The sequence below is a fragment of the Lissotriton vulgaris genome, chromosome 3_1, assembly GCF_964263255.1.
Source record: "Lissotriton vulgaris chromosome 3_1, aLisVul1.2, whole genome shotgun sequence".
Taxonomy (NCBI): Eukaryota; Metazoa; Chordata; class Amphibia; order Caudata; family Salamandridae; genus Lissotriton; species Lissotriton vulgaris.
Genome location: NC_141689.1, coordinates 988360077 through 988385434, shown reverse-complemented (window position 1 = coordinate 988385434; position 25358 = coordinate 988360077). Strand labels below are relative to the sequence as shown.

The 25358-nt window shown below is 47.0% G+C and overlaps 1 protein-coding gene across 2 annotated transcripts in view; it reads right to left on the bottom strand.

The window, feature by feature from the left end:
- Window positions 1-25358, bottom strand: part of KDM4C (lysine demethylase 4C) — a 2012700-nt gene that overhangs the window by 989041 nt on the left and 998301 nt on the right. For both annotated transcript variants that reach the window (XM_086961357.1, XM_086961358.1), the window contains exon 9: window positions 24692-24882. In XM_086961357.1, coding sequence (XP_086817483.1) covers window positions 24692-24882 — 191 coding nt within the window. The remainder of the gene's footprint in view (window positions 1-24691; window positions 24883-25358) is intronic.

Genomic DNA, 25358 nt, shown 5'->3' with positions numbered 1-25358 from the left:
ATGCAACCCACCGCTAGAGTCCTTATCAATGGTCACATGTCCCCTTCACTTACTATAATGCGGGACACCAGGCAAGGGTGCCCGCTATCTCCTCTTCTTTTCGCTATTGCAATAGAACCCCTCGCGTGTCGGTTACGTCAGCTTCATCCCGCTGGTGCGTTTAAAATGTTTTCAGTGCCAAGTCGCGGTTTCCCTATACGCCGACGATTTGAAGCTTTATGTCACAGACCCGCAGAATAATTTAAATCCTCTGTTGCGCGAATTCGTTGTGTTCGGTGGAGTATCCGGGGTGCAAATCAACTGGGTTAAATCGCAGTTCTTCCCTCTCACGCCCGCAGTTCCGGAATTCCCCCTAGAATGGTGCCAGTCCGACCTTCGTTACTTGGGAATTCAGGTGTCTAGGGACAGGGATGAGACGCTTCGGCTTAACTATGGTACTGCCATCACTAAATTGACCTCCACGGTTACTTGTTGGATCTCCCTTCCCTTATCTATGGCAGGTAGGGCTTCGCTCATCAAGATGGTGATATTGCCTCGTTTTTTATATCTCTTTTTAACCCCTTGCATGCTGATGACGAACCCCAGCCGGCATGCACTACGGTGCTCGTGTGCTGATGACGGCTGGGGTTCGTCATGGCCCGCCCCTGTTCATTTGTTTACCGCACTGCGGCGGAAACGGGCCAGCAGCGAAGGGGTTTAACGTCCCCTATTAACCAGGCGCCTTTTTCTTCAAGACCTTGCGAACGGAATTGATTAGACTATTCTGGGGTGGAAAGCAGCCGCTGCTTAAATGGTGGATACTGGCGCAACCTTATGATAAAGGTGGCTTCGACCTCCCAGTCGTTGAAGTTTATTATATGAGCGCGCAGGCTCACTATGCCTATCATTGGATGGTGCCCACGCCTTATATGCCTCAATTGGCAGTGGAGGACTGGGTGGCGCATCCACTTCCCCTGAGTGGTCTTATACATGGCCCAGTTGCGGCTGTGGAGACTCTGCCTACGACAGTCACGTGCACAATAGACGCTTGGAGACGGATAGCGAAAGTATTATGCTCCGCATTGCTTTATTCGGCGCGACTGCCACTGACCTATCATCCCAAACTGGTGCTGTTACAAGAAAAGGGGTTCCAGATTTCATGTCAGCGCCTCAAGATAACTACCTGGGGGGACTTGTTCTTGGATGGGCAATTTCGAACCATGAATCTGTTTTTTAGAGATATACGTCCCACTCCGCTTGAAACCTTTTATTATGTACGGCTGCGTCAAGGATCAAAGGATATCTTACTAGACTTTCCGCGAGAGCCTGAGAGCCTATCCCCGCTGCACTTTATGCTAGGTTCAGCAGATGGGTTACACCTGGTATCTGGAATTTATGGCAGTATACGGGCGCAGAGGCAGGGGTTTGAGGAGTCCGGGTAGGGAAATCACTGATGCGCAATGGAGCTGTTGTTGTGGCATCACAGCCAATATCTCTGCTAACTGCAGACTCAAGATCATTCATTATAGATTTTTACAGAGGTTGTATTATACGCCGGCTAAGAAATACAGATTTCAACTATCTGATAATGACAGATGCGAACGCTGTAATGGGGCAGGTGCTCTTTTTTTCCATTTGGCGTGGGTGTGTCCCTCTGTGTGGGCATACTGGACGCAGGTCCATGAGGCATTGGATGCCATGGTGGGGGGTACTCCGAAAAGGGATCCCCTGATTCTGCTGTTAGGTTACACTATGCAAACACCTAAGCCATACAGAAAGTTTTTGGATCTTACCCTGTTATTGGCTAAAAGGCGAGTAGCGTGTCGGTGGAGCCGGGGGAGAGCCCCAAAGTTTAAGGACTGGCTCAATGACATCATCTATTGTCAAGAGCAAAATGCAGTCTATGCCGAAACACAACCGCTGGCCAGTAGGCCTAGAGACATATGGGGAGAAGGTCATATGGTCGATTTCTCCTGGTTGAGCGTGAGACCCAGGCAATTGAATAGACTCAGACAGGCGTTGGAAGACCTGGACGCGTCTTCGAATGATGGTGCCTTGATCAGCCAGTCGTCCAGATATGGAAAGACTTGATGACGGCGCTGTCTGAGATTTGAGCCCAAGGGGCAGGACGCAGAACTGGAAATGCCTGCCCGCTACTACAAATCTCAAGTACTTTTTGTGATTCTTGTGAATTGGTATATGGAAGTAAGCGTCCTGTAAGTCTAGGGACGCCATGAATTCTTCCTCTTCCAGAAGACGTAAGACCTCCTGGATCGTTACCATGCCAAACGACTGCTTCTTCAGAAATTTGTTAAGGGCCCTGAGGTCTAGGATTGCCCTCCATTTTCTTACTTTTTTCTGGTTCCGAAAGAATCGGGAATAAAACACCTAAGCCATACAGAAAGTTTTTGGATCTTACCCTCTTATTGGCTAAAAGGCGAGTAGCGTGTCGGTGGGGCCGGGGGAGAGCCTCCAAGTTTAAGGACTGGCTCAATGACGTCATCTATTGTCAAGAGCAAAATGCTGTCTATGCCGAAACACAACCGTTGGCCAGTAGGCCTAGGACATATGGGGACCATTAAAAACGTACCTTATCACTGTGGAGACGGATTTGGTGGGGTCGTTGCATGATAATGCCTCCGAGTCTGGAGATGAGGTGTAAAAGGTTATGAGGTCTTGGCCTGTGCTCCTTGTCTTCTGTCATGGTAGTCTGAGACTGCTGCATGGAGGGCTGTGGGAAGTATAGCATCTCTTATCATGGACAATGCCTGGGTCTGAATTCATCCTCTACTACTTTATATTCTTTTCTGCAATGTTGCCTTTCCTTTTCAGGATGTATCTATGTTAAACCTGCACTATGAACTCAGCTGGCCTTGATATGCCCTTGGTGGATATGACCCCATGTACATGTACATTCTTATTGATATTGATGATTTGTATGCCTTTTTATCATTCCTCCACTCAGATTGCCGCTTATTGTTGTCTCTGATGGACCACACGAGAAGATACCCCTGTATGTTTGCAAAATGATATAAAGTAAAAAAAAAAAACCTAACAAAAAAAATATATATATATCCTTCAAGTCCACTAACCCCATCCAGTCTCCAGGGCAGATAGGACCTGACCTAAGGTGAGCATCTTGAACTTCTCTTTCTTCTGGAAGAAGTTGAGAAGGCGTAAGTCTATAATAGGATGGAGACCTCCGTCCTTTTTGGGCACCAGAAAGTAGCAGGAACAGCAACCAGGACCTTGTTATTTCTGTTTTGGGTCAGGGAGGACCTGGTCTGGCAGTCTGGGCTGGGCTGGACTGCTCCATTTGGAGCAGCGCCAAGACTGATCATCATACACCTGAGCCTAATTTAAGGTTGTATGGTGTCCAAAATAACAATGAACTGGGATGCGGCCCTGGCGATTACCAGTGACAGATTAATTCAAGCATTCCATCCATCACTTTTTTGTAGATTTTTGTGTGTCACACTAAGTTAAAGAAATGCGTTACTTACCTGTAACTGCAGTTATCCAGTATTGGTGTCTTTCATAGATTCACATGCCTGAATCATTCCCCGTCGTCGAGATGGGAGTCCCCGGTACATAAATCAAGTAATGTCCTATAGACATATAGAGAAAAGTAGGCCTAAAGGCCTCACATTAGTACCATATCCATGTCCTTTTGTAAAAAGGACCAAACCCTAGAGCAGAGCCAATCAGCTGCCACCTCCCTCTAGAACCCTCCTGGCAGGAGCCTTAGTCCCTCAGATTTTCATACGCACTAAGCTAAGTAGGCATGTTACTGAGAGAATTAGGTGAGTCCTTCCAGGGGAGGCAGGAGGGTTGCATGTGAATCTATGTAAAAAAACACCATTACTGGATAACTGCAGTTACAGGTAAGTAACACATTTCTTATCCAGTATTATGGGTGTCTTTCATACATTCAAATGCCTGAATCAGAGTAGCAAGCAATGCAGAGTGCACATTTCAGATGGTGCAGTATATACGAGTCCTTAGATAATAACATATTAAGTGACGAGTAACAGCCAATAGACGCCAACAACAAGTATCAGTAAAGAAATGTGCATACAAGAGAAGGATGGAGGGACGAAAGAAGTCTCACCTCAGTGAACTAGATGGCGTAGTACTGCTTGTCCCACCGCTGCATCTTTCATAAGCTCCGTGTCCAGGCAGTAATGCCTTGTTAAGGTATGTGGCGACTTCCATGTTGCCGCTCTGCAAATGTCAATGACCGGCACCCCTGCAAAGAGTGCCATAGAAATGGACATCGCTCTCGTGGAGTGGGCTCGCACCTTAGAGCCTAGTGGCTGTCCTGCTTGTTCATGACAGAAAGAGATGGCCGCAGAAATCCAGCGTGAGATGTTTTGTTTAGTAAGTGGGAGACCCTTCCTAGGTCTGCTGTAAGCGACAAATAGCTGGTTCGACTTCCTGAACGCTTTTGTTTTGTCGATGTAAAATTTTAAGCATCGCTTGAGATCCAAGGAATGCAATCTCTCTGCTGCTGTACTGGGATTTGGGAAGAAGGAACGCAAAACCACAGGCTCATTAAGGTGGAAATCCGACGGAACTTTTGGGATAAACTTCGGATTGGTTCTCAGGATCACCCTGTCATTTTTAAATTGCAGACAATGATCCTGAATTGAAAATGCCTGCAGTTTACTCACCCTCCTTGCAGAGGTGAGCGCAAGAAGGAGCGCTGTCTTCCAAGAGATGCATTTCAGGTCAGCTCTATGCACTGGCTCGAATGGAAGCTTCATGAGCTGATTAAGAACCACAGTCAGATGCCAGGTAGGTGGCAACATCCTTACTGGAGGGAAAGACCTGTATAATCCCTTCAAAAATTGTTTGATCAACCTATTTGACCAGAGGGATGTACCCGCTGAAGTTCTCTTATAACAGGATATTGCAGCCAAGTGGACTTTAATGGAAGAGTGGGCTAGGCCTGACTTTGCTAGATGTAACAGGTAAGGTAAAATGTGTTCCGGTGAGGAAGAGAAAGGGTCTATCCCTTGATCTGCACATCAAACACAAAACCTCTTCCATTTCAGAGAATACGTTTTGGTGGTGCTATCCGCTCGTTCTCTGGCTAGGATGTCTCTACAGTCCTGCAGAATATTCAAATTTCAAAACTCACGGAACTCAGGAGCCAGACGGCTAACTTGAGAAATTTCAGATCCGGATGTTGAACTTGCCGGTTGTTCATTGTGAGCAGAGACGGACACTGCTTCAGACGGATCAGCGATTTCAGGGATAGACGGAGTTCTGTGAACCAATGATATCTTGGCCAAGTTGGGGCTATTAGAATGAGAGTACAAGGCTCCACTTTCATCTTCCTGAGGACTCTGGGAAGCATCGGGAATGGCGGAAAGGCGTACGCAAAGACGTTGCGCCATGCGATGGAAAGTGCATTCCCTAGAGACCCTGACTGGGGATGCCAACTTGCGAAGTGTGGGCATTTGGCGTTGATCCTTGTAGCGAAGAGATTGATCTGTGGCGTGCCCCATCTGGAGAAGATTTGGTTGAGGATCTTCTGATCTAGCTCCCACTCGTGAGATGATTTTTTCTGCCTGCTCAGCGAGTCGGCGTGTACATTGTCCATGCCTGGGACATATTCCGTCGGGCTACATTGTTCGTTATTAGCCAGTTCCAGATTTTCAGCGACTCGCAAGAGTGCCAGCGAGGGCGTCCCTCCCTGTTCGTTGAGGTAGTGCATCGTCGTAGTGTTGTCTGTCCTGACTAGCACTAGGGAGTTTTTGATCCTCGGTAGGAAAGACTGCAGGGCCAGGAAGACCGCTCTCAGCTCGAGCAGATTGATATGGAGTTTCTTCTCTGCAGCTGACCATTTTCCGCTTATCTGCAGCTCCTGTAGAAAGGCTCCCCAACCTTCTAGGGATGCGTCTGTCGTGATGACATGAGGAGCCGCTGGAAGCAGGAATGTCAATCCTTGAGACAGGTTGCGTGATGACATCCACCATCGCAAAGCTTTGACAATCTGAGAAGTCACCTTTATGCGATCGTTGAATGACCCTCTGTATTGGACCCACTGCCTCGAGAGTGCCTCCTGCAGAGGACGCATCCGTAGAAGGCAATGAGGGATCAAAAGGATGCACAATGACATCATCCTGAAAAGGGATTTGAAGAGGCGGACCGTCAACACTCTTTTCGAGGCTACTCCAGACGCTAGTGCTAGGAGTTTGGTGTTCCTCTCCTGAGATGGGAACGCTTCTGCAGAACGTGTGTCCAAGGTTGCACCCAGGAAGTTGATGGTTTGAGAAGGTCATAGGGTCGATTTCTCCTGGTTGAGCGGGAGACCCAGGCAATCGAAGAGACTCAGACAGGCGTTGGAAGACCTGGACGCGTCTTTGAAGGATGGTGCCTTGATCAGCCAGTCGTCCAGATATGGAAAGACTTGATGACGGCGCTGTCTGAGATTTGAGCCCAAAGGGCAGGACGCAGAACTGGAAATGCCTGCCCGCTACTGCAAATCTCAAGTACTTTTTGTGATTCTTGTGAATTGGTATATGGAAGTAAGCGTCCTGTAAGTCTAGTGACGCCATGAAATCTTCCTCTTCCAGAAGATGTAAGACCTCCTGGATCGTTACCATGCAAACAACTGCTTCTTCAGAATTTTGTTAAGGGCCCTGAGGTCTAGGATTGGCCTCCATTTTCTTACTTTTTTCTGGTTCAGAAAGAATCGAGAATAAAATCCTTTTCCCCTTTGGGATGGTGGTACCTTCTCTATTGCTCCTTTCTGTAGCATAACAGAGATTTCTCGTAGAAGCAGCCGTAGGTTATTGTGATGCATTGGGCGAGGCGGAGTTTGTGGAGGGGTGCGTATGAATTCCATAGAATGGCCGAATTGTATTACCTGAAGGACCCAACGGTCCGTAGTAATTCTCTTCCAATTTTGCAGAAAATGGGTAACTTGTCCGCTAATTTTTAATAAGTGAGATGAGGTGCGGACTGGCTGAATAAACAAGTCATTGTCTGCATCCGTTGTTTCTCCTTTGTCCTCTACCCCGAAAGGACGACTTTCCATACGAGGATTGTTGGCCTTGTTGTTGCTGGCGTTGCTGGTACTGTGGCCTACTCTGGTTGGAAGAGTAAGAGGACCTGTATTGAAAACCTCCTTTGTAGGAAGATTGACCTCTTCCTCCGTTATCCCGAAAGGACTGATTTCTATATTGGAGTGTGCCCAAGGCTCTTGCAGTGTCAGTGTCCTTTTTTATATTTTGAAGAGCCTCGTCAATTTTAGAGCCAAATAATAGTTGGCCATCATATGGCATATCCAAAACTTTTGTCTGCATCTCAGGACGGAATGAGGTTGCATTTAGCCATCCTTGGCGCCTAAAAAAAGCTGCTCCAGCTAGTTGGCGGAATACGGTCATAGCGACGTCCATTGCACAGTCTATAATCTCTGATGCTGATGTTTCACCCTCCAGTAGTATTTTCTTTACATCCTCTTTGGACGCATCAGGTAATTCAGACAGGTATGGGGCTATATCTGCCCACAATTGTCTATTATAACGCCCAAGAAGAGCTAGGGCATTTGCTTCCTTGACGGTCATTGCCGACATTGAGGAAAACCGTTTCCCGATGTTGTCCAATTTTCTTCCGTCTTTATCAGGCGGAGCTGACAAAGGGGATGACTGATTTCTGGAGTTCTTTTGGGCCGCCTGCGTCACCACCGAATCCGGTTTAGGATGACCTCTCAGACAGGCCGGTGCCGTATTTGGAGCTTTGTACATTTTGTCAAATCGAGGGACCACTGGCGAAACAGAGGCAGGATTCTGCATACCCTGAACCCCCTGTGTATAAAGAATCAATAATAGGAATTGACCTCGTTGATTTTTAGAGAGGTTCCGTAAAATCGTACAGAAAACAGTCCTGCTCCTGGGAATCCATAGTAATTTGGAAGCACTTAGCGGCCCTTTCCACCACATTCTGGAAACCGCCGATGTCAACCGGTGGAGAATCCGAGGTTGCGGGCACTGGAGATACTGGCAAAGGGATGACTTAATCCTCCCAGTCCTCATGGACAGATTGATCGTCCTGCAATTCACCTTTTTCTTGATGTCCCTCCTCTTCTTCTTCATCAGAAGATTGCGGACCTGGCAAATCCACCCATTCCTTTTGAATAGTTAAGGGCGGGAGTCGCGGTCTTGGTGATAGAGCTGCCGTGGAAGCTGGAGGAGCCGGAGATTCTGGGAACCTCTGCTTGGATGAGGTATTGCAGATCTGTAACTAGGGATGCTGGAAGACAGACCATAGGTGTAGGTGGTGGACGAACTACCTCTTCCTCAACATCCTCCTCATCTGTGCTCTGGCATTTAACATGCATTTCTGAGGGGCTAGTTGCCAACTGGAACATATCCCTGTCGTCAGAATACTCATCTTGAAGGAGACATGCTGGTGGCAATAGTTGCACACGGCTAGGAGAATTGAACTCTGGCGTCAGCGTCTTTCTCGTGATCTTTAGATGCACAGAAGCTGTTTGAAAGCCAGAATCACTCACCGTCAACAGGCCAGTTGACGGTGAGATCGTCGACAGAGAAGTGTCGACAGTTGCCATAGACGGTGAAGCGGTCGTCGACGGGCGTTGTCGACTGCATTGATGGTGCCGTCTACTGTGCCTTCGTCGTCGACGGTGCCTTCATCGTCGACGGTGCCTTCGTCGACGATGTCTTCGTCGACGATGTCTTCGTCGACAGTTGCCTTCGCTGACGGTGTCTTCGCCGACGAGGCGGTCGTTGACGTCGACTATGTCGATGATCTCGTCGTCGACGCTGTCGTCGGCGAGGCAATCGTCGACGGGATCTTGGGCGTCGACGATCTCTTGATCACTATCGTAGACGATAAATCCTTACCCGCCGTCGACGATGGGGTCGTCGATGATGATAATGACAACAATGCCGTCGTCGTCGAGATTGTCGTCGTCGACATAGACACATAAGCAGGAAACACTGCTTTCTTCGTCGCTGAAGAGGTCGTCGACGGTATAGTCGTTGACGACGCTGCAGCTTCTTGAAGGTGTGAACCTCTTTCTCAGAAGCGGTTTTTGACATAGCCTCGGAAGACTTTTTTGATGTCTTCCTCTGAGGAGTGTCCAAGGGGCTAGGAGAAGCTACACTTGGCCTGTTCAGAGATAATTTTGAGGAGATTAAAGAACATTCACTTTCCTCAGAGGAATCCAAGTTATCTCTATCTTTAAGCCTTTGGAGCCAGATTAAAAGACGTCCTTCTCGATCTTGGAGGGTCTTAGTTGAAAAGGTTCGACATACCTTGCAGTCCTTAGCAGAATGATCTGGGTATAGGAAGTACAGGCAGTCCTTATGTTGGTCATCAATGTGTAGTCTGTTCTTCCCACAAGAGCCACAGGATCTAAAGAGCCCCTTCTTTGGAGTGTCAGCCATAGTGTATAGCTTTCACTTGAGGAAAAACTGGAAACTATTCCAAAAAGCTGAAGAAAAAGCTGTGAAGAAACAAACCTGAGCAGTACTAATGGGAGACTCCCTTAGCACAACCTGCGGGAGAAGATCTGACGGACTGAGGCTCCTACCAGGAGGGTTCTAGAGGGAGGTGGCAGCTGATTGGCTCTGCTCTAGAGTTTGGTCCTTTTTACAAAAGGACATGGATATGTTACTAATGTGAGGCCTTTAGGCCTACTCTTCTCTATATGTCTATAGGACATTACTTTATTTATGTACCGGGGACTCCCATCTCGACGACGGGGAATGATTCAGGCATGTGAATCTATGAAAGACACCCATAATACTGGATAACTGGTATGCCCAGAGGTGGGTCCAGGGCACACTGTCACTGGAACGAAGATATTCCTGGCCGATGAGCCCATAACAAGTAAAAAACAAAACAGTCCTGGTTGGCTTGTGTTCCGGATCAGGGATAACATGGCCTAGCAGTTGGGCTAGACTGTTCCCATTTGAGTAGGGTTTAGACAGATTTGCATATGGGTGGGTCCAAACTGAGGTGGCATGGTGTGCTAATTACCAATGAACTGGGATGCAGCCTGAGTGACTACCAGTGCCAGAGATTAATTCAAGCATTCCATCCATCACTTTTTTGTACACTTTTTGACTTCTGATGCCAGCACCCTCTCTATTGCCGCTTTGGCCATAAAAGGCCAACACTTCCTGATGGAGCAAATCAAGATGGTCCCATCAGTTGGCCATAAGTGGGTGGCATGAAGGAGGCCGCTTCCAGAAAGCGGATTGAATAGCCTCTCTGGACAGTTGGTAAAACCCACTGGTCCTCGTGACAGCTCTCCCTGCAACAGTCTCCTGTCTAGCTTGCCTGCAATACGCTACCCTCGGCTACCTGTCTACCTTCTTCCCACTGTTTGGGCCTCCTCTGCTTGTTTTTCTGATCTCTGTCTGCCTTTTCTGCTAAGTTTTCTGCCTGCTGTTTTGCTTTTTCTGCAGGTTTTTCTCCTTATTTTTTTGCTTTCTGTACTGCCTTTTCTGCTCATTTTTCTGCCCTCTATTTTATCTTTTCTGATCGTTTTCTAGCCTTTACCTTTTCTGCTTGTTTTCTGCCCTTTACTTTGCTTTTTTTGGCTTGTTTCTGCCGTGTTCCCAGTTTCCCTCCTCTCATCACCTAGCTCCCTGCCCTCCCCCAGGACATACTTAATGGAAGACACAGCGCGACCCCACTGAGCACGTCTTTGTGCCAGCTCTCCCGTGACATTCTCCCGTCCAGCTTGCCCGCAGTCTGCTACCCTCTGTACCTCCTCTGCACATTTTTCTGCTCTCGGTTCTGCCTTTTCTGCTTGTTCCTCTGCCCTCTACTCTTGTTTGTCTGACAGCGACATTGCAACCACAGTGCCCTGATATCCCTAAGGGTGACCGTGCTGCCCAATAAAAATGCTGATCGATTGACTTGTCCGCTTATATGGACTGCCAGTGAGGTAGGTAATAAGAAATGGCAGATCCCGCCCCCACTGGGTACCCGTGCTGGTAAAAGCGCAAACTAAAGGGGTTTTGAGCCTGCAGCAGCTGGGGGTTGGACTGGCCCGACCTCTGCCTGGTGTTCCTATATGGTTTGTGGGAACTGCGTCTATTGCCACAAACAGGCTAGGAAGCCTGCTGGCCTTGGTGGCTGGGTGAAAAAGGGCACATTTAGAATTCCCTCTTGGTGCCACGGAAGGGGTGAAAGGCAGACTGGAGTTTGGAGGAGGGGGCATAGAGAGGCTCGAAGTCCTGGTTGTAGCTCTCCTGTCTTTAAAAAGCTCCAGTGTTGAGTCTGTCTTTTTGCCAAAAAGGTGAAAGTCAATAAAGGCCATGTCCATGGTGGAAGATTGAACATCCATAGATAAGCCAGTGGTTCTCAACCAGGGGTGGTGTCTAAGTGCCACCAACAATCCAAATGCTCTGCCTAGTGAGTCGGTCATGCCCAGCCTACATCTGATGGTGAACTTTGCTGCATCTCGTTCATCAGATATGGCTTAGGTGAGTATGTCTTTGACCTCCTGCAAGGTCCTAGGCAGCACTTGAGCAACCGAATCCCCTACAGTGGTGTGTATCTGCCCAAAAGGCACGCATTGTTCACCGGCAGCAGTGCAAGGCTGTCAAAAGAGAACATCCGCTTGCCAAAAGGTATTCAGCCTTTTGGATTCCCGATCTAGTGGAGTAGTAGGAAACACATTGGGGTTGATCATGGAGGTTGAGGCCTGGCCCACCAAGCTTGCAGGGGCGGGGTGCTGGGTGAGGAAGCTGGGGTTCCTAGGAGAGGGGTAATGGCGGTGGGCAACTGTCCTATACACAGGAACCTGACTAGTCCCAATTTTCTCCCTCTTGAGGCATATCAAAAGAAAAATATACTGGCTCTGACTTGGAGGGCATGGTACCGGCTGACACCGACATGGTTCCGTATCAGAGTCTGGACTGTTGATGGGGGAACAATGCCACTGGAGTGGGTTCTGTGAAAGGTTGTGGGTGGAGTCGCTCTGGATCCAACAGCAGATTCATGGAGGCGGACTGGTGCAGAGGGCGAACATGCTAGCAGAAATCTATTAGGGGCCCCTCCTGAACCAGTTGGGCCCAAAGGCACTCCAGAGGGGTCTGGCTATTCCATTTATTGGTGCATGGCCTTACAGAACTCCTTGAGCTGGGCGGGGGTCGCTTCTGCTCTGGGAGGCGCAGAGTGGACCCAGGCACATGCACCATGCAGAAGCGAGTCCTCGAGCTATGGCAACGTTCCTACGCCTTGGCCAATAGACAATAGTTAAAACCGGGAGTAGGCCCAGGCACACCCCATCCCCAAACCCCTAAGATGTGTGTCCCCCCCCCGCGTTGGTCCAGTCTGGGGGTATCAGAAGGTCCAGTCTGGGAGGTATCAGAAGGCGTTGCAGAGGAGCACAACACACTGTTTTGTTTTTTTGTTCAAAAAGACATGGGTCAGAATCTTCAAATTGCCATAAAATGTACCACAATGGGATGATCTTGATAACCTTTGGGTCACTTTGCTTTTGGTTGCGAGTTTAACCACCTGGACAATTTCAGTAGGCCTCCTGGGCTCAAAAACGGTAGACCTTGCAGGGAGATGGTTTTACTGTGCCTCCTCCTTTGCCCGGCTCCTGGGGCTCCTCTCCTCCTGCTGTGGCACAGAAGTCCAGGTGATCCTTAACTGGTCCTCGGGGAGTGTGAGAGAGCTAGCGTCACTGGCCCTGGCTAGACCCATCTAGTCCTGGGGGTCAACTGCAGACAGAGTCCTATGTCCAACAGGGCATAAGATGGCGTCTCCAACTATCCTTGATGTGCTTGCCATCGCCTTCCATTTTCTTGCCCTCCCTTATTTTATTTATTATTTATTTTATTTTAATTTCTTCTATAGCGCAGGAATCAATCCCGTAAGGGTATCTCCGCGCTTTGCCAGCTATAGAGTTGTCAGGTAGTGCATCCTAAGAAGTTAAGTGGACAGAAATGCTTCTTGATAGAGAAGGGTTTTTAATGTCTTTCTGAAGGACAAGTGGTTGGTGGTAGTTCTTACATCGCTGGGAAGTTTGTTCCACAGGGCAGGTCCAACTGAGGAGAAAGCTCGGTCTCCTTGTCTAGATTTCTTTGTGGCAGGGGGTTTTAGAAGGGCTTGGTTGCTTGAGCGGAGAGACCTACTGGGCTGATACAGCTCCAGGGATTGAGACAGATATTTAGGACTTGCTCCATAAAGGCATTTTTGAACCGTGCAGCAGATTTTGAAGTTGATGCGCTGCAGTATGGGAAGCCAGTGCAGTTCTTTCAGCAAGGGCTTAGAGGGAGTCCTGGCTGGTGCACTCATGACCAGTCTTGCTGCTGTATTCTGGACTACCTACAAACGACCTACTGCATCTGCGTTTGCTAATGTCAGCAGGCCGTAACAGTAGTCCAGGCGACTGGTCACCAAGGCCTGTACAAGTGTCTTCCTATAGGTGGCAGGGAGATCCGGGAAGACACGTCTAAGTAGGCCAATGGTGTGGAAACACAACCCTGCGATGTAGTTGGTGTGTTCCTTCAGGGTCAGCTTTTGGTCCAACTTCACCCCAAGGTTCTTTACATGAGGTTTGGATGTAGGTACTGGGCCAAGATCTATTGGCCACCAGTCTGGGGACCAAAGGATGCTTGCCTTGCCAAAGAGCATGACCTCTGTTTTTGTCACGTTACATTGGAGGCAGTTCACCGCCATCCAATGTGACACCGCCCTCATACCCTCAGCAAAGTTCTCCTTGACTTTGGGGCCAAGGGAGCTGAAAGGGTAGAGGAGCTGGGTGTCATCAGCGTAGGAAACCGGTATGAACCCATATTTCCGCACAATCTCAGCAAGGGGGGCCACATATACATTGAACAATGTAGGGCTAAGGCATGAGCCCTGTGGCACCCCCTTCGTGAGCACCCTTGAGATGGAACGAAAGGGGCCCAGGCTGATAGATTGCGATCTCCCGGAGAGGAAGCTCTCCAACCATGATAGTGCTAAGCCTCCAATTCCTACTCCCTGCAAACGGCTGAGAAGGATGTTATGGGACACGGTATCAAAGGCTGCGGACAGGTCCAACAGCACTAGAATCATGGAACCACCTCTATCCTGTGACATCTTGATCTGATCTGTCACAGAGAGAAGGGCCGATTCAGTGCTGTGGTTGGGCCTGAACCCAGATTGAGATTGGTCCAGGCCCCCTGTCGCCTCGATGAAGCTGGAGAGGGTGGTGTTAACGTGTTTCTCTGCCAGTTTGCTGATGAAAGGAAGGAGAGAAATCGGGCGGAGGTTGGAGAGTTCTGACCAGGGCAAGGTGGAATTTTTACATATGGGGTTCACTACCGCTTCCTTCCAGGCTAGTGGAAGTTGACCCTCGGCAAAGGAGAGATTGAGCAATTTCTGAATAGGGGGTCCTAATATCTCGTTTAGAGGGGAGATTAGTTTGGCGGGTCTCAGGTCAGTAGGAGAGCCAGTCTTTATTTGATTGATGAGTGTAGTCAGGTCCTTGATGGTTATTTCTGGGATTACATGAAGAGTTTTTCCAGAGGTCAACATTGGGGAAATTTCAGGGGCCTCAGTTTCCAAGGGATCTGAAACTACAGTGATTTTTTTGTATATCCCTTCTATTTTGTCCTCAAAGAACTGAGATATTTCATCACATAGAACTTGGGTGAAGGTATCTGGGCTCTCACACACTTAAGGGTTGGTGAAGGTCTGAATGATTTTGAATAGCTCTCTTGTAGAGTTGCTCGCCTCTGCAATTTGGGTGGTGAGGCTTATTTTTCTTGCTTTTTTTATGTTTTTGTAATAGGAGGTCATAGCCTCCAAGTATCGGTTCTTATCTTCCCCATTGCCTGTCCGTCTCCAAAGTTTCTCCAATTTTCTACATCCCTGCTTTTCTGTTTTAAGGGCCTCAGTATACCATGCTTCCCTTTTAGCTATGGTAGGTTTTTTCCCATTTTTCTGTGGGGCCAGAGTGTCAATGGCTGTCATCAGTGTGGAGTTAAACTTGGAGAGAGCAGTATCGATGTTATCAGAATTGGAGAGTATAGGATGTTCCCATGTTTGTGTAAGCTTAGTAGGAGTAATGTTATGCCATGGTCTACGTTTAGTGGACTGAGTGGCCGGGCGATTTATGGGATTGGATAAGTGTGGTATAGAAAAATCTATCATTTTATGGTCAGACCAATAAATGTGCTTAGGGGGATGACAGTAGACGTTGGGATGGTAGTAAGGATCAGGTCCAGAGTGTTACCACCCGAGTGAGTAGGTCCACTATTTCTCGGATGTAGACCTAGGAGAGCAAGGTCTGCCAGAAATACATTAGTATCCGGATGATCATCAGTGTCAATGTGAAAATTAAAATCTCCAAGTAAAATAAAGTTCCCGTTAGCTTTCATGTGGGGGGCTAACAAAATTCAGTAAGGGCAAGGGAGAACCCAGCATTGGGTCCAGGCGGGCGATAGACTAGTGCTCCTTTCCAATGTACCTTGGGACTGATTTTTAGATGAAAAATTAGTACTTCCATGGTAGGTAGCATCACTTGTTCTAAGACTCTGATATTCAGAGTGTCTCTATATATGATAGCAATCCCGCCTCCTACCTTCACAGGGCGGTCTTGACGAAGAATTTTGTATCCCATGGGTATCCCTAAGGTGATAGTAGGGATAGTGTGGGGTTTCAGCCATGTTTCAGTTAGGAAACATATCTCAGGCTGAATGCTGTGAATGGTGTCCCATAATTGTATATAATGTTTAGGGAGTGATCTAACATTTAACAAAAAGCTTTTCCAGCCTCCCTGGGAATCTATGCTATCTGTGGGCCGTCCGGCAATGATGTCAGAGTGCGTAGCTTGAAAACCGCATTTGATGCAGGAAAAGGGACCCTCGGGACATCTTAGCGTTCCTATTGGTACAGCTATATTTCCCCTGGGGTTGCAGCGCCATGAGAGCATGTGGTGCATACCTGATACAAGGGGTGAGCATGGGGCAATCCATAGTAACAGGGGCAGAGTGGGTGGCCCCTGGCCCCGTCCTGTCGCGGACGGGCGCAGACGGGCTACTCTTTGGCTAGTCTTCGGCGTTGTCTTCGGCTCTCCTGCGTGCGATCCTCCTCAGGAGGACACTTTTAACCCTAGTGCCAGCCATGCTGTTTTCAGGAAGTCTCACTCCCTTCTGCACCCCAGCCCCTGTGTCTCCTATCTGGTCTAATGCACAGTGCCCTGTGGGAAAGCCATCACCAGCCCAGATATCGGACAACTCCCAGAAATACCGCAAAAACTTAGACTGGGAAATGCCAACTTTCTAAAAAGTGCCATTTTCAAAATAAGAATAGAAAATCCAACTTTACCACTAAGGAGGATTTTAAACTACACTTAAAATGAGTGAACGGGTCTATCTAGCTGCGACCAATCCGAATTTAGCATTTAATAAATGTAACATTGTAGCCCAGTGATTTACTATGGTAGGAGCCAGCCTTGCTACATTGAAAATATTTTTGGGGGGACATTTCACAGTAAGGACATGTTTAACATTCAATTCTACTTGTCCTATTTTTAAATATCATACACCCTGGCTTTACAGGCAATAAGGCATACATGTTAGTAACCTGTTAATGTTTAAAAGGAAGGTCTGTCAAAAGCAATTATTTTGGCAAGTTGACTTAGTAGATTAAAACTGCCAGAGGCATGTTAAGTGTGTGCCGCTACTAGGCTGCGCATGATTGTAGTATCACACGCGCAGCCAGGGTTTTAAGTGGGCTAGGTCTCACTGGGTCGGAGCACTGGCAGTTTTTTTAAAGGCGGCCTCGAAACGGGTCTCTATTGGACTCTGTTTGTGCCCTGGCACAGACAGTCCGTGTTTTTTGCGGACTGGAGTGACAGCAGGCATATCGATGTGCATGTGCTCACACTGCTCACTTCTCACTAGTGGAGAAGTTGCGGCATGAAGTCATGCCAGGCGAGCCTTGTAGGGGAAAGGAAATCCTTTAAAGAGAGTCATTTTCTCTCTGGATTTCCCTTCTCTTTTTGAAACTCAGGAGCAGCACCGTTGTCGTGAGGGTCTTTAAGTGGAAGCTTTTTTAATATTATACACAAGCCATAGTTGCTGCTTATTTATTTTAAGATTACAAAAAACAATTTGATGGACAGAATGTAGATCAATGTCTTACATTCACCCCAGTACAAGGATCTGGGCCTAAATCCATCGTTTTTTGCACTCCACATCACCCTGGGTCAGATAATGGCTTTATGCAAATCAGCTCTGACCCTGTGCCCCATGGGAACAGTCCAGTCCGAACTACAACAGCCATATCTTTCCCAGACCGGAATCAAGCATCCGAGGACCGGACCTGTTTCGAGGTAACACCTCTCATCAGCCCGGCTAGCTTGACTCCAGTGGTGTGGAGGCTCTGGGACCCACGTCTGAGCTACCCCAGTACACTCAGGGAGAAAATTACAAAAAACAATTTGATGGACAGAATGTAGATCAATGTCTTACATTCACCCCAGTACAAGGATCTGGGCCTAAATCCATCGTTTTTTGCACTCCACACCACCCTGGGTCAGATAATGGCTTTATGCAAATCAGCTCTGACCCTGTGCCCCATGGGATTGTGTGACATTGATCCTCATTCGGTCCATCACCTGTTGTTTTTGCAAACTCGCTATAAGTGTACTGGGGATGCCCAGACGTGGGTCCCAGGCACTCCACACCACTAGAGTCAAGCTAGCCGGGCTGATGAGAGGTGTTACCTCGAAACCGGTCCGGTCCTCGGATGCTTGATTCCGTTCTGGGAAGTACATGGCTTTTGTAGTTCGGACTGGACTGTTCCCATGGGGCACAGGGTCAGAGCTGATTTGCATATCGCCATTGTCTAACCCAGGGTGGTGTGGAGTGCAAAAAAACGATGGATTAGGACCCAGATCTTTTGACTGGGTTGATTGTGTGACATTGATCCTCATTCGGTCCATCACCTGTTGTTTTTGCAAACTCGCTTATTTATTATAGGCAACTAACAAACAGTGACAAAGCCAATAGTCCTGACTTCTTGTATGTATGATGTTACTTGTTATTATCTTATATCTGGATGCAATGACAGAAACAGTAAAATACAAGTCGGGCGGCGCACTATGCTAAACATAGAATTTTAGCTTACGTGTTTTTAAGCCACGCCCTTAAGTACATTGGCCATGCCCCTTTGAGAGACCCCCCCCAGTTTTTTCATCCTACTTAAAACCCTTTGCGCAGCCCACGCATGTGCGCAGAGGTGTTCATGTTTAACCAGGCCAGTGCCCCTTACCCCAGCTGTGTCGCAGCAGCCGTTTCTTAAAAGGCAAAAATGGTGGTAGACACACACAGTCCAATGCAACTATCAGAATTCGACTCTGAGTGTGAATCACCCACAGTAACGGTTAAAAAACAGGTTGATTAAAAAGCAAAAACCCCAGGTATACTAAATAGAAGGAACCCATTGCCACACTCCTCTATCGGTCCTTTTTGTAGGAAGTCTTCTATCTTCTGTTCTTATAGTTGTAATTCCTCTCATTAGCAAGGCCATTTTATTAGCTTGACATTCGGTAGTATGTTCTCTAGTTCTGTACAGTTATGATGTTGAGTACCCAAAACTGTTTTAGCTATTTTATTATCCTTTTTCATCAGTTGGGGTGAATTTCTACTGTCACTCAGACCAGACTAATCCATGAAGAACATATTTTGTGATGGAGGGCTGTACTTCTTGTTTTATGCATGAGACACATAATGAGAGAATTCCCCATTTACAGAAATGCAGTTAAATATCTGCTTCCTGGCATGGTCTGCTGCATCCACGGTTGTTTCAGACCAGAGTTAGCTACTGTCTAACCTTCCTGGTTGACAGTCATTGCTCTATTTTTAACCTGGTTAGGGAGGTGTAGCATTATCTTTTCTATCACTTCCCACTACTGTGGTCCGTAGCTGTTATTTGCTATAATCCACTGTGTTGCAGCAGATCACTCAATCTTCCTCCCCACGATCTCCAGCTACTTATTTTTCGTATCAGGTGGTGGCCATTTGGATGTTGGACCTGTAGCCCTCTTCCTAGTAGTCACGACCAGGGCCGGACTGGCCATAGCGGGCACCAAGCGTTTCCCGGGTGGGCCGCTAGAGTGGGGGCTGGTTTTGGACCCCTGGGGGGGGGCATTTATTGTTACTGGGGGTCGGCAATATCGGCCCCCAGTAACAAAATCGGCCGAAACCGGCCCACGCACACTGCTTTGCTGCACTCCCCTTCACCCCAGGGTGGGGGTGGGGGGTGGGGGAGGGCTGGCTGAGCAGTGTGCCAGGGCCGGTTTCTGTTCCTAGTCCGGCCCTGGTCAAGACAATGATAGTCTGCTGAAGTATTACTTCTGATATATACTAGGTCTTGTGTAGAGCACTTATATTTCTTCCCCACTAAGAAGCTTGCTCTTTGCCAGCTTTCTCCTGTTAATGAATATTGTTGTGTAGCACTGAAACATTATTTTCCTTTGGGATGTAGTAGAGTCTGTAGCAGGAAGCATGCTTCTCTGTGTTCCTCCTCTAGATGTATCCCATATGCTTCAGCTGCCCATTACATAACTGCAAGTAAATTTTATCAGGTGGTGATAATTTAGAAAGGTAGGGGAGTCTATACCTAGGTTCTGTCACATAGCTTCTTACCGTCAACTATGTAATATGGGTTGTTCATATTCTTTCTCATCATCAAACTGCTCTCACTCATCATTCTGTGGTTCAGGGGTTGTTGAAGGTTGCAACTCAACAAGTTCTCTGTCTCCTCTAATCTAGCAGCAAACTTGCAACCTACAAAGGATTAGTCAAATTGTTTCTTTTTCTGGATTGGACCTCCATTTTGAGCCTCGCGTAAATGTGCTTTCCATCAATGTTGAGCAGATATTGCTTAGCACTGTGCGATGGGGCAGTCTTACTTTTTGCCATCAATGTGTCTTTTTCCTTTGACTCCTTTTCTTTCTTCTAATCTTGATCCCTTTTCGTAGCTGAGTATGAAAGTTTGTCTCCTGTCTTTATGTTTCAACCCATGGGCTATTTTGATTTTACTTTCGATTTGACTGCAGGTATCCTCAACGTTGAGGATGATTTCAAGGAGTTCAAGTCCAAAATCATCAGCTTGGCCCCTCTTCAATTCTGCAACAGTTGTATGTTTCTTTGGCATTTGCACGATATCTTTCAGTGTCTTTTTGAGGTAGAAGCACATTGTTTTCTTGATGTCAGACCCCTCATCCTCCACTTTTTTTTTTTTAAAGACCTTTATTGTTCTAGACAGTCCTTCACGTATTCACACAGCATGTAGCCTACAACCCATAGGGCCGGTGGCAATGGTTGTTGGACAGGGAGTGTTGAGCAATATGACACAGCCATTCAGCCGTCAACCCGGGGGTCCGGCGGCGTATTGTCAATGGCAGCGGGGCAGGCAGCAAGAGTGATCAAGGGGGGAGCGAGCGCATGAGTGTGGGCACAGCGTGATGTGCCCGCGGTCACAGTGGGTGAGCGTGAGGTTAAAGTGTTGTTCATGGCTTAGGTGTGGTGGCAGCCAGACAGGAAAAAGTGTGGGGGGGGGGCAAAGGGGCGGTCGGAGGAGAGGAGAGAGGAGTGGGGTGGCGAGGGTCACAGAGTTCCGGCTCGTCACATGTCCATACTGCGGCGGCTAGTCACGTTGATTCAGTGCGCCTCACTTTCCTGGCAGGCTCGCTGAAAGGAAGTAAGGAAAGTGTCCCAAACCTGCGCAATAGGGAATTTCCGGAGGCCTGCCGTTTCCTTCCGGCAGAGCACCGCACTCTCTGCCCCCCCCCCCCCTTGATCACTCTTGCTGCCCGCCCCGCTGCCATTGACAACTCGCTGCCCAATTGGTGAAGGATGTGTGCCAGTGTCGGATGTGCGGATCCTCCACCTCCATTTCATCAAGCATTTCCTCATTGATCCACAGACCTAGGTGCTTAAAGAAGCCCTGTTTGTATTGCATCATAGCATGGTGTGATGACCTTTGTCACATCTTAAATCCTTGGGATTATTGTCCTTGATTAGGCACAATTTGCAAACCTAATGTTTGTCCCTTTGAGCTAGTCTATGATGGCACTTTGGACAAAATCTAAAAGGGTATTTTTCATCTTTAGAAAAGTTACGACACATTTACTTTCTTCAACGCATGTGGTCGCAGCTCAAATGCTGACAAAAGCATTCAAGAAAACAATGCTACACAACAGAAATGTGCCTTTATTTTCTGCAGCATCCATTTTTCAGAGGATTTTGTATTCGCTCGCTCCCCAGTGCTGCCAGGCATACAAGCACTGGCAAAATCAATAGGTTTGACTTCTGTTGGAGTGTGCCACACCAACAAGCTGGCCAATGCTTGTTTTTCTTTTTAGCTGATAGTGCACTACGAATGCTAAGATAAATTGTGAATTCAAATTAATTTCTGCTGTGGAATAAGAGGGTGACTTGTCAGAAATAGTTGGTCGAATGGAGCCCCTGAAGCATCATTTGGAACAAAATTGATGGACCTTCCCCAGGTTGATGTGCTTAAAGTGCTATGGCATCTGTGCCCCATTGGATGGTGCTGTGTCAGCATGTGGTGGCTTACATATGACCACACAAATATTAGTGGCCCCAATAAACTCCAAGGTTATAGGTAACAAGGGGACCAGAGCGGTTTCAGGGACCTTGGGCAATCTTCTGCATAAAGAACAGTGGTCCTAAGACCATTGTGGTACTGAAAATTCTGGACCCGTGTTATAAACATCGTCGTATCATGGTGATTTTGGTATCATAAGACCGAGAATGATTAGAACACTATGCACAAGCATTTCCGTCGCATTCGGGTGACGAAATCACCCTGAAATCGGAGTTTCCGTCCTGAACCCTCGGGTTCCATTTTGTGAACGGCAGCCTTTTTGTGATTGCCCTCACATAGGCCTGATAACTAAGGCCAAAAACGAGCTTGAAGGACACGTACACCTTTACTGACTCCTCTGTGACCTGGGCAAGCTGACTCTACTGCCTGAAGCCAAACCTGTTCGGCCAGTTCCCCGCCCAGTGGCCGACTGAGATTAGTATCAAGGTACAACATATCGTAAACCTTTCATCTCACACAAACCATGCCTAATCTTACACACACCTGTCCCTGTTTCTTTCTTTATGACTTGCTTTACGAGGAGGAGGTGCCCGTTTTTATTGGGGGTCCGGCGATATCTGATGGAAATACATAGCCTTGCCGGGTAATTGATTGTGGGCTGGACAAATTGAAATATGGGCTTGTCATCATGACTCTGCTTTTTCTTCGTAGTGAAAATATGTGAATGGTCAACTGTAAAATAAGGAATGTTTGCCTAAAGCATAATATTTTGTATAAAAAGAGAAGGCTGGCTTTGTAAGATTGAGCAGTCTCCTGAGAACATACACCGTGTTGTACTTCTAGGATACCTGTTACTGGCTGCAGCCAATAAATATGATCTTTGACTTCACCTAGAAGACTCTGTGTTTCTGTAGTCTGAAACAGGAAGAACTCGAAGTCTTCGGGTGTGTTCCCTGGCACCACTGGGTTCCGAAAAACCCAGTACTTCACTATTGATATCACAATCAATGAAAAAATACATCAAATGATCAATTCTTTCGCTGTCAACTAATTTATGGACCCAATTTGATAACACATAAGAATAAAATGGGCTGTGTTGTCCTTACTTAATGCAGTTTTGATCATATATTGACACGTGTGTATTACTTATATATGAGCACTGAGCACCACATACCCAGTGTGCCGTCATATCGTTTTTAATGTTTTTATATACAATTGAATGAATTCATCATTTGATGTATTTGTACATTGATTGTGATGTCTAAGGTCTTGTGACCACTGTTCTTTACCCATTAAACTCGAAAGCATCTAGTACTGTTGCAACACTGCAGCCTTGAAGAAAATATTTGCTATAGGGCTTTCAGGTCGATTAGTGATAGAGCATCCACCAGAAGGAGCTTTACTGAAGGTAACTTAATCTTTGATTGAAATTTCTCATTGCAGATTCCTCACCTTATGAACACATCCCAAAGCAATGCTACCTAAGAGGAGGTGGGCCTGTGGAGTGGACTTTAAAACAGGAAATCCTGAAGGCCAAAGTGGGAAAATGTGCCTTCCCTGCATACTTGGGTGGCAACAAAGGACAGTCTGGTGAAAGTATGAACAAATGTCCATGTGACTGCCTGGATGATGTCCTAAACAGGACCAGCCCGAGCCAGGGTGTGTAGTCACCGCTCTTGACTTGGTGGAATGACACCTAAGGTTCTCAGGAGGAAACTTTACAGACAAGGCATAACACAGTGATGCAAAGGATACGAAAAAGTGATGGTTGGAATGCTTTAATTAAACTCAATAATTTCTCAAGACTGCATCCCAGTCATCACTCTTTGGCATACCATGCCATCTCAGTTTGGACCCAGCCATATGCAAATCAGCCCCAAGCCTGCACCAGTGGGAACAGTCCAGTCCAAACTGCCAGGCCAGTGATACAATGTGCACAGACACCCACATCTCGGCATACTCATCCCACTTAGGGTTCAACTGAAGTATACTAAGAAGTGATACATGTAATGCTTGAATTAATCTCAGCCACTGGTAATTACTTAGGCTCATTCCAGTTCATTCCTATTTAGCACACCATGCCACTTCAGTTTGGACCCAGCCATATGCAAATCAGTCTGAACCCTGTTCCATTGGGAACAGTCCAGCCTGAACCTGCCGGGCCAGTTCCTACCTGAACTGAAACACAAGTAACCCCAAACTAGTTTTGGCCTTATTAGGGCTCATCGGTAGGGTAAAGTGGTTCTCTGCCTAAAGTGGCAAAGTGGGCAAAAAAAAGATGGTCAAGAATGTAGCCCTGAGCAATTGCCGGTGGTGGAGACTAACTGAAACATGCCTTTCATCACATTATTTTTTGCAGTAAACACCTCAAGTGTGACAGGTATGCCCAGACATGGTTGCCATGCTCACTGTGCCATAGGAATCAAGCTATACCTGACTGATGAGACCTAAATTGGTCGAAACCGGTCTGGACCTGCTTGTGGTCCCTTGTGGAGGGGCCCTTGAATGGCAGTTTGGGATGGACTGTTCCCATGAGCAGCAGGGTCAGTACTGATTTGCATAAGGCAAGTCTTTGTCTACAGTGGCATAGTGGGGGATAAGAATGAAATGAGGCCCCAAGGGATTGCAACTGGCTGAGATTAATTCTAGCATTCCAATCAACACCTTGTTCTTGTTACGAAGGATAATACATTGCAGAATGTTCAGTTTCTGGACTGCTTTTCCTGTCAAAGCACCAGCTAATCCAACAAAGAGCTGAGCGTTCAAGTGGTATTCCTTAATCCTATCGATGTAGAAGATGTAGAAACTGAGGGCCTGCTCAGGTTCCACCCAGTGTAGCCTCCCCTCTTCCTCAGAGGGATGAGATGGACTAAAACAAGTTGGGGTTGTGAGGACATCACATATAGAAGGGTGACAACACTTGATGAAGAGAGGATGCACAAGTCCTAAACACCAGTTATCTGGGGAAAAAGGTAGTGTACAGAGGGCCGACTAACCATGTTTGAAGCTCAGGGATACAACAAACTGAAGTCTACAATGCAAGCAAGGAAATCGGGCCCTGGTTGCTCTAACGATGGGTATGCCCATGATTGATACTAGACATGTGATTGATTGCTCAGAAAAAAGTGAAATCAGTTACCTTCTGCGAGATTTTTTCTTTTTTCTCCTTTGTTGCCACGCCTTCAACTCCGGGGTTATGCCAGGAGTAGGCTTGGAGTGATCGATAGTGTACACATCTTTCCCTTGTTTCCAGAGTTGATATTTTTCTGGCTGGAATTTCTTCACAAAGATATCCATTGATATCTGTACCATATCATTACTGCAAGAACACTGAAGGGTGAAAAAGACGTGGTTATTGTAATAGCAGCAACAATGGCCTGTCCTTGCTATCACTTTTACACTTCAAGCCTGAAAAAACAATCTTTCAGCATTGAAGTCATTGAGAAAGTCATTCAGTGTACTTTTTCTTTAAAAAAATAACTTGGTGTCTACTCCTAATCGCACTTGTTTACTAATTTCAACAGGAAAAACAAATATATTTGTAATGCACATGTTTATATCATAAGCATTGATGGTTCGTTAATTTAAACTACTCTGTATGTATTTGAAGTAAAACACAAATGAAAATTATTCAGAAGTACTTACAGAACATTTTTTTAAAAATGTCAATGCAAACTAAATCTGTATTAAGGATGGCAGCCACAGTGTAATGGAAAACTGCAGAATGTGGTAAGAAAAAACAAGATTAATGAGGCACTGTAAAATCGTGGCGGACCATATACTGCCAAAGTAGTTTTTCCCTGAGT